This window comes from Triticum dicoccoides, chromosome 5A (assembly GCF_002162155.2).
Source record: "Triticum dicoccoides isolate Atlit2015 ecotype Zavitan chromosome 5A, WEW_v2.0, whole genome shotgun sequence".
NCBI lineage: Eukaryota > Viridiplantae > Streptophyta > Magnoliopsida > Poales > Poaceae > Triticum > Triticum dicoccoides.
The window spans coordinates 664,414,150-664,422,506 of record NC_041388.1 but is presented as its reverse complement, the minus strand read 5'-3'; the positions used below and the strand labels follow the sequence as shown (position 1 = coordinate 664,422,506).

General features: G+C 38.5%; 1 protein-coding gene across 1 annotated transcript in view; it reads left to right on the top strand.

Moving 5' to 3' along the window:
• The window catches only part of LOC119303916 (protein HLB1-like), an 8,506-nt gene extending 1,574 nt beyond the window's left edge, over positions 1–6,932 (top strand). Inside the window, exons 2-14 of the mRNA XM_037581063.1 lie at positions 706–825; positions 919–988; positions 1,140–1,250; positions 1,502–1,585; positions 3,840–3,890; positions 4,490–4,519; positions 4,618–4,680; positions 4,803–4,868; positions 5,000–5,116; positions 5,552–5,587; positions 6,012–6,131; positions 6,239–6,409; positions 6,510–6,932. Of these exons, the coding sequence (XP_037436960.1) occupies positions 706–825; positions 919–988; positions 1,140–1,250; positions 1,502–1,585; positions 3,840–3,890; positions 4,490–4,519; positions 4,618–4,680; positions 4,803–4,868; positions 5,000–5,116; positions 5,552–5,587; positions 6,012–6,131; positions 6,239–6,409; positions 6,510–6,620 (1,150 nt within the window). The 3' untranslated portion in view covers positions 6,621–6,932. The remainder of the gene's footprint in view (positions 1–705; positions 826–918; positions 989–1,139; positions 1,251–1,501; positions 1,586–3,839; positions 3,891–4,489; positions 4,520–4,617; positions 4,681–4,802; positions 4,869–4,999; positions 5,117–5,551; positions 5,588–6,011; positions 6,132–6,238; positions 6,410–6,509) is intronic.
• Positions 6,933–8,357: the final 1,425 nt, after the last annotated feature.

Below are 8,357 nucleotides of genomic sequence, written 5' to 3'. Positions count from 1 at the left end.
GTGCTGGGCGCCGCTGGTGGGGGCAGAAAAGGAAACGGATGGAGTTTTGTGGCGCAGGGGGCTGCCGCACTGCAAGCCTGTAGCAGCGCCAACTTAATATACTATGGATGCTTGACTAGTCCAACTAGCACCTAGTTGGAGGGAGGTTGCGACACGGTGGAGCTGGAGGAGAAGGCGGCAGTGGGGGAGAGGAGGGTCAGGCGAAGCGTCAGTGGCTAGTGGGAAGTGGGGGTGGAGGAGAACTTATCCGAGTGGGCGGGAGAAGTAGCTGTAGCGCCAGGCGCCGCTCATGGATACAGAATGGGATGGAGGAAATAGTTGGAGTTGTGGGGTGCAGGGGACTGACGCACTGCAAAGCCTGTAGCAGCACACATTTATTATGCTATGGGTGCTTGATTAGTCCAACTTATGTTATCAACCAATATGGTTATTGTTTTGATGCTACTTTTACTTAGGTTTAGATATGTATTTAGTTTCCAATTTTCCATATATTAGACCAGTCCAGTACGTGTATATATTGGCCCATGGCCTCATGTCATGTGACTACAAGTTGCCTTCTTAACAACTGGCACTGCCAATTTATCTTCTGCCAAAAGGGAAATTAAATAATAGATTATAACATTTATATTATTCGATTATTTAGATACTCTCGAGTTAGCTATGATAAAGACAAGTTATACAACTCCTTTCATTTGTCCATCTCAGCCAGGACAGCCTGCAACTCTCATCCCATCATGATGTTGCCATGGACTTGATAAATAGTGTCACTGGGGTTGATGAGGAAGGTCGCTCTCGCCAACGTATTCTTACCTTTGCAGCCAAAAGGTCTTGGTTTGTTTCATCTGATTATAACCCAGTCTTATAGTAATATTATAATTAGCTCAAACTTTGCATGTTTTCTAAAGGTTCGTTTTGCAGATATATTAGCGCCATTGAAAGAAATCCAGAAGACCCTGATGCATATTATAACTGGGCCCTAGTTCTCCAGGTAAAAGTGCATTCCTTATTTACAGTACGCACCGGCTCATACATTGGTTAAAGATGACCTTTGCAGGCTTCATTTATTCTGTTGCTTAAAGCGTGCTAGTGAAACGAACACTGCAAGAGAAATGTTTTAACCTTTTCAAATATATTTGCAGGAAAGTGCTGACAACGTGGATCCTAATTCTGATTCTTCGAAAGATTCATTGCTTGAGGAGGCTTGCAAGAAGTATGCTGAAGCTACACGACTTTGTCCAACACTGTATGATGTAAGTTCACCAGTCTGAGTTTATTTTATTGGTTCATGTTCTGAACTCTATTGAAAATTGTTCAGATTGTTGCTTTGTTATACCAAAGAGAATTGGTACCATAGTGCCTTGGCATGGACTACTAATTTTATATAGAAATCAATGAGATGCGCATGAATATCATTTATGCATTTATTCCTCATGCTAACTTGCTACTCTGCTGACAAACATCACAGTTCTCAACTTCTCATGCCTCTTTCTTATCCTTTTAGGCATATTACAACTGGGCTATTGCTATAGCTGACCGGGCCAAAATGCGTGGGCGTACCAAAGAGGCTGAAGAACTCTGGCAGCAGGTAATAACAATGTTAATAAAGTTTGCTTGCGTTCTGTGATGGTTCTGTTTTTAGTTTTACTATGCTAGACCAAAGGGCAAATAGAGTTCAGAACACGCCAGAGACTGGGCCGAGGCTTTTTTTCCCGTTAGTTAGGCTTGGGCCGCCGCGGGGTCTCTTCGTTTAGGACTCTCGCCATTTGTGCATCCTTACGAATTACCATGTTTTTCACATTGATCAATAAATCAAGTGTGTTTTGACTCAAACAAAAATCAAAAAACCAAAAGTTGTGATGGTACTCCCTATTCGATCGATTCAACACATTAACGGTGTAACGGGCCCGCTCTAAATCTCAGAGAAAGGAGGGGAAGGAGGAAAATGGGAGAAAGGGGTGCCGATGAATGAAGGATAAGAGCATCTTCTCGCTTCGAATAGTTTTACTTACACCCTCTGTTTTTATTTACTTTGCATATTAGAATTGACTCAAGTCAAACTTCATAATGTTGACCAAGTTTATATAAAACAAAACAACCCTTTACCATAACGAATCTATATGATGTGAAACTACATTCAATTATGAAACTAATGGTATCGATTTGTTATTGTATATGTTAATATTTTTGTCTAGCTATAAACTTTGTCAAACTCTACGAAGCTTGACTTTGACCAAACCTAATATGCGGGGTAAATAAAAAACGGAGGGAGTACTTGTTAATTCTCAATCGATGCCTCACAACTACGGTCTCGACTCCCTTATGATACAAAATGCTCACGGCATGCAAACCAGATTTCACCTACTGCTCCATTGGGCCCTAGTTGTCATTGTTGCTCCTCCTTCTAGCCGCTCCCTCTCAATGCCATATGGGTCCATGTCTTCAATCAGTTCGCCTAGCGTAGAGACAGCACGTCGGGCTCCCGGTTTTGGATTTCTGATTTTTTTTCTAATTTTGGTTTTTTTTCTGATTTTTGCCTTTTCGGTTCTTTTAATTCCTGATTTTGGGTCTTTTTTTTGCTTTTTCATGACCAAAAAATCCATCAAAACATATTAACGTGAAACTAATTTCGAATATCTCGATGTGACAAATCCAACAAGAAAATGATTCGTGATTATGTGACACATGGTTCAAGAGATAACACATTTCAAAAAGAAAAAATCTACTAAAAAGAAAAACTCCTAGGTTCCTTCAAGTGGCCCATATGCAGTGCGACACTTGAAGGTGGGAGTGACTTTTGAAAGGGTTACCCCTTAATTCATAATTTCGGTCAAAATGACGCCAAAAACGCAAACGAGGGGGCAGCAGAAGAGTTAATTGGGCCGGCCCATTCTAGGTAGCAAAACATACAAGACATTTCGGTTTTCTTTTCTCTGTTGTTCTTTTGATTTCCTTTTTGTTATTTATTTTTCTTTACTTTTTCCAAAAATCACACTTATCTAAAAAAAAGTCACAAATTTGAAAAATATTTGCGCCTTTCAAATATAATGTTCTGTTTTCCAAAAATGTTCACAGTTTTGAAAATTTCTTTGCATTTTAATAATAATGTTCTTAATTTCAAAAATATTCATCTTTTCCAAATAATATTCACAGTTTCAAAAATGATCAAAATTTCAAATTTCGTTCAAATTTTAAAAAATGTTCATTTTTTAGAAAGTAAAAAATGATCAAAAAAATTGTCACATTTTTTAAATTTTGTTCTCTTTTCCAACCATGTTCCAAATTCTTTATCCACTGTTCTAGACCCCCGTTCTGTTATATTTCAAGTTCCCATCCACTGTTCTAGTTTTGGTGTTGTTCAGATTGTCAGTAGAAAAGGGGCAATGCTGTTTTCTTAAGTCGCTAACTGAACTTTCGATCTAATAATATTTATTTTAAAAATCTTGATTACATAGTTACGCTGTCAAATGGTAGTAGTCTAGAAATCAAGTTGCAACTCCCAGCATGAAGCAAAATATAATTTAGTCCCTTACCATTTCCTTCTTCATGCATATTATTCTTTCTTAAGAATAAGGGTGTGCTTCTTAACTAGTAGATAACATTCCCGATTTTTTACCATTACATTCGAAAAATGGCTTGATCGTTTTTTTCTACATTAAAACCAGCCTCTCTGCATTGCACTTTGCAGGGGTAAGACTAGGTTCCTATAATCCCTCCCCAGACCCCACCTTGTGTGGGAGCTTCTATGCACTGGGTCTGTCCTTTTTTAAAAAATAATACTATATTGTTCAAATGCTGGATTTGATGAGTTACTAGATACTCGTTGTTTTCTTCCCTTTCAGGCTATAAGGAACTACGACAAGGCCGTCCAGTTAAGTTGGAACAGCCCCCAGGTGAGTACTGACTCTCTTGACTGATTTATGGCAAATAATAAATGCTTCTCCTGATTTTGAAGTGTTGGAGTTAAATAACGTGGTAAAAGTTCACCATAGGAAACCATTGGAATATGGTGTGAGCAATAGTCATCAAGAATACTGGCAACATAAACGCACACCATCACCAAACATATGATATCACACAGATATTCTTTGAGCTATTACTCCACTCTACCACAGTTATAAGGTTGCACTGGAGAAAACATTGTGAGAGTCCGTACAGTTGCGTTTGAGCAGTCAATCTGTATGATTTTGTATACATCCTCTGGATAAAACATCAATGGCTTACATCTCCATCAGATGACCTCTTCTGAGAACACTGTTTAAATGATTCTATCCATTTATGCCCAAGTTACATAAAGTTCTCATATTTGATACATCAAGTTAAATTGCTTTACATTTAGTATGTCAGTTCAGTTCTCTGAAATAAGACATTTACATTCAAATGCCATGATCTCGCATGAAGTAGTTAATTTCTTCTCGTTTTCTATAAATCCTCTAAATTTATGTAATTGGCCATTAATCTTCATGCCTCATGTCTGTCTCTTTGATTGCAGGCTCTCAACAACTGGGGCCTTGGACTGCAGGTATATTAGCTTATGCACTGTAATATCAGAAATGACTAACTCTTCATCCATACATTTTGCTTTTCACTCATTTTCAAGGGTACAAACTTGTGATGCAGGAATTGAGTGCGATTGTTCCTGCTAAAGACAAGCAAACAATCATAAAAACAGCTATAAGTAAGGTAGTTGCACTTTATATCTTTGCGGAAATTACTTCTGAGCATTACTTCTGTGCAGTGCTTTTATCACAAAATGTTTGTTCAACGAAGTGTTGAAACTAAGTTTCTTTTGTTTTGTGGCACAGTTTCGTTCTGCCATCCAGTTGCAGTTTGACTTCCACCGGGCTATTTACAACCTTGGAACTGTCCTGGTATGATTCCTTGGTCTATTTGATAGTGACTGAAACGGTGAACAGCACCGCTTCAATTTGAATGCATGTTACCTTATGCAACTCTGTGGTAACAATAATCAACGCCCTCTTGCTTCCTTTTTGTGCTGCAGTATGGCTTGGCAGAGGATACCTCGAGGTCTGGAGGGGCCGATACCTCTCCTAATGATCTGTATAGTCAGTCTGCTATTTACGTTGCAGCTGCTCATGCATTGAAGCCAAATTATTCGGTATGTGGATTTCTTCATTTGCCACTGTGATGCTTGCTAGTTTCGTTATTGGTTCTTTCTGGAAGCTTGAGGGTTGACATTGTAATTTTAAGCAATGCAGTCATCCCGTGCCATCAAATATTCTAACTTATAATATCTTAATTAACACAATGTTATATTTGTTGATGTACAACTGTTTATTCGTCACCCATTTCAGTACTTTCTGATTGTTATACTTGTAGTTGTACGTCAGTCTACCATTTGTATTGCTTCCAGTTTTCAGTAGCCCATGAGCTTTGATACCACCTTATGGCTTTTCTAAAATGAGCAAATCCATAGTTGTCATATGCATGATGTGTCTAGAACTTAATTTCCAGTTATGGGTTACTCATTAATGATATTTAGGCATAACAGTTGTCAGCACCTACTGAAATGCTGTTGTTTTGCATAATTCAGGTTTATCGCAGTGCTCTACGGTTGGTCCGCTCAATGGTATGTTGGCAGCTGTAATATTTCAGTTACTTTAGCTAGCCGCGAGTTATCCATCATGTTCTAAACGTTATGCACATTTATTTGAAATGCAATTGACTTGATTATGTTGCTGTGCACAAAGTGGAACATAAAAACTAGTCTAATCTAACTATAGAAGCAGACAAATCATGAAATGCCTCCTTTTGTTAAGATGATTCAGCAAATTACAGAATGTAAACTCTGAACTTGTAGTGTGCCTTTCCAGTAAAATATGTGAGTGCGCCCTCAGTGTACGAACACTGAGCACAATATTCATCCTCTTGTTTTCTATTTTCTTTTTGGTAATTATGCATATGTTGGCCCAGTCTTGTTCAGACCATCTCTGGTCAAAATCAGCAATTTGTAATTATGGATTTTGTGACATCCTTGCTGCTATGCTTTGCAGCTACCGTTGCCATATTTGAAAGTGGGATATTTGACTGCTCCTCCGGCAGACGACCCCATTGCACCACACAAACATTGGGAGAGGTCACAGTTCATCTTAAACCACATGGAACTCCAGCAGGTAGTTGTGTTACTGATGATAACGCATAGCCTACTTGTGTGTCTATTCATATCACTGCTAGGATCCATCTTGTTTTATGCTACTGAGTTTGCAATCATAAATCTAAGGTCAATGATTCCGAAAGCGCACCTGTCAAAGCAAACGCGCTCGTGGAGAAAGCCAAAAGGTTTATCAAGGTAGACGTCGCGGACATAGTTTCAGTGTCCACGTGCTCCGATCTGACCCTGCCCCCTGGCGCCGGCCTTTGTATAAACACAACTCATGGGCCCGTGTTCTTGGTATGCACCTCCTCTTCTTGAACTCCTCTTGACCTGATGCCTTAGAAAGCGTTCTTGGTTTTCGAACTAATTGTCCACCTCTCTGTTTTCTCCGTGTCAGGTTGCTGATACCTGGGAGTCTCTCGATGGCTGGCTAGATGCGATACGTCTGGTGTACACCATATTTGCAAGAGGGAAGACCGATGTCCTGGCGGGCATCATCACCGGCTGATCAATGATGTCTGGTTGTATGTGTGACTAGCTGTGTCTGGACAGTGCGACATGTATATCAATATGTATTCTGTGTCAATTCAAAGAAACCCACCACAGTTGATTTTTATGTACCCCTCCCTCCCCTTGATTGCTCCGATGTGAATTTTCAGAGTTTGTGTAGAGTAATGTGGTTACCCATCCGAATCATAGGCGGCATTGTTTTGTACCTGTAACACATATATACCTTCAAGTATGTAAGACTTGTAATAGACGACTGATGAGAAGATGAGTTTGTACTGTCATCTAGTTCAAATGTTTGTATGTTGTGTCCTGTATTTTGACTTTCCCAAATTCGAACCTCTGTTGTATTAGGGTCGACGTCCTAGTGAAACCGTGGCACCTTTTGATTGTCTGTACCACTTATCTCTATCTATCTATTCGTGTTTGTTCAAATTATTTGAACTTATCTCTATGTATCTACTCAGTTTGTTCAAATTATTTGAAGTTATAGCCTTATTTTAACTCAAAATTTCTTTCCCTATATGTTGTCAAAATGACGCTAAAGGAGTAGTCCAAGAAAAAGAAATTGCACCTCATTTTCCTTCCCTTTCTCTCTCCTCCTTGCCCCCTTGAGAGTTGAGTCTCCTAGGGGAGAATATTAGGGTGTGTTTGGTAAGATGTATGGACCTAGCTTAGTTGTTCTCCTCTCATACATGCTGAGTGTAGACATGCTGAATCCATGTATTTTGCTGTTGTTTGGCAGCGGTGTATGTGCTAAGACATGCTGAGCTGAGACTTTGTTTGTCAGCCTGCATCTGTTTAGACAAGGTGAACAATTTTAAATTCCGAATATACTTTTTGAATGGTGAACAAAATTAAAAAAGCGTGAACAAAAATTTAAATATATTTTGAAATTCTGATTTTTTATTGAAAATTTAAACAAAATTTGAAATTCTGATTTTTTATTGAAAATTTAAACAAAATTTGAAATTCTGATTTTTGTTGAAAATTTAAACAAAATTTGAAATTCTAAACATTTTTTGAAATTTTAAATAAATTTTGGAATAATAAACTTTTTTGAAAATTTAAATTCTAAAAGTTTTTTAAAATTTTAAATAAAATTTTGAACTGAACATTTTTAAAAAATTTAAACATATTTTGGAATTCTGAACTTTTTTGAAAATTTAAACAAAATTTGAAATTCAGAACATATTTTAGAAATTTAAACAAATTTGAAATTCTAAACATTTTTGAAAATTTAAACAAAAGTTGAAATTCTAATTTCTTTTCAAATTTTTCTGAACATTTTAAACAAATTTCAAATTTTGAACATTTCCATTCCCTCCCTTGCTTCGAATTCAAGGCAGTCCGACAATGGCGGTGGCAAGTAAGGGAATGGAAAGGCATCTGCCGCACTGCGGCGGTGGCAAGCAACGTCCGATACCTTGAAGGATGAGAAAAACAGCTGATATTGGGTTGCTTTGCCTGTAATTTATGGCAATCCAGACATCTTTTACGGGTACAATGTGTGACCTTCACACCGACTACGTCTTCACCTACTGCAACACACTTCGACGGCGGAAGCGTCAACGACGGATGGACTGCGCTGCTGCCCTCCTGGTCGTGGGAGTCCCACAAGGCCTCCTGGTCGTGGGAGACCCACAAGGCGTCCCATGTTTTCCTAATCTGATAAAATAAATAAGGGGAAGACCCAAAAATAAACGGCTAAGCCCTCGTTTTTCATAAAATTGGTCCA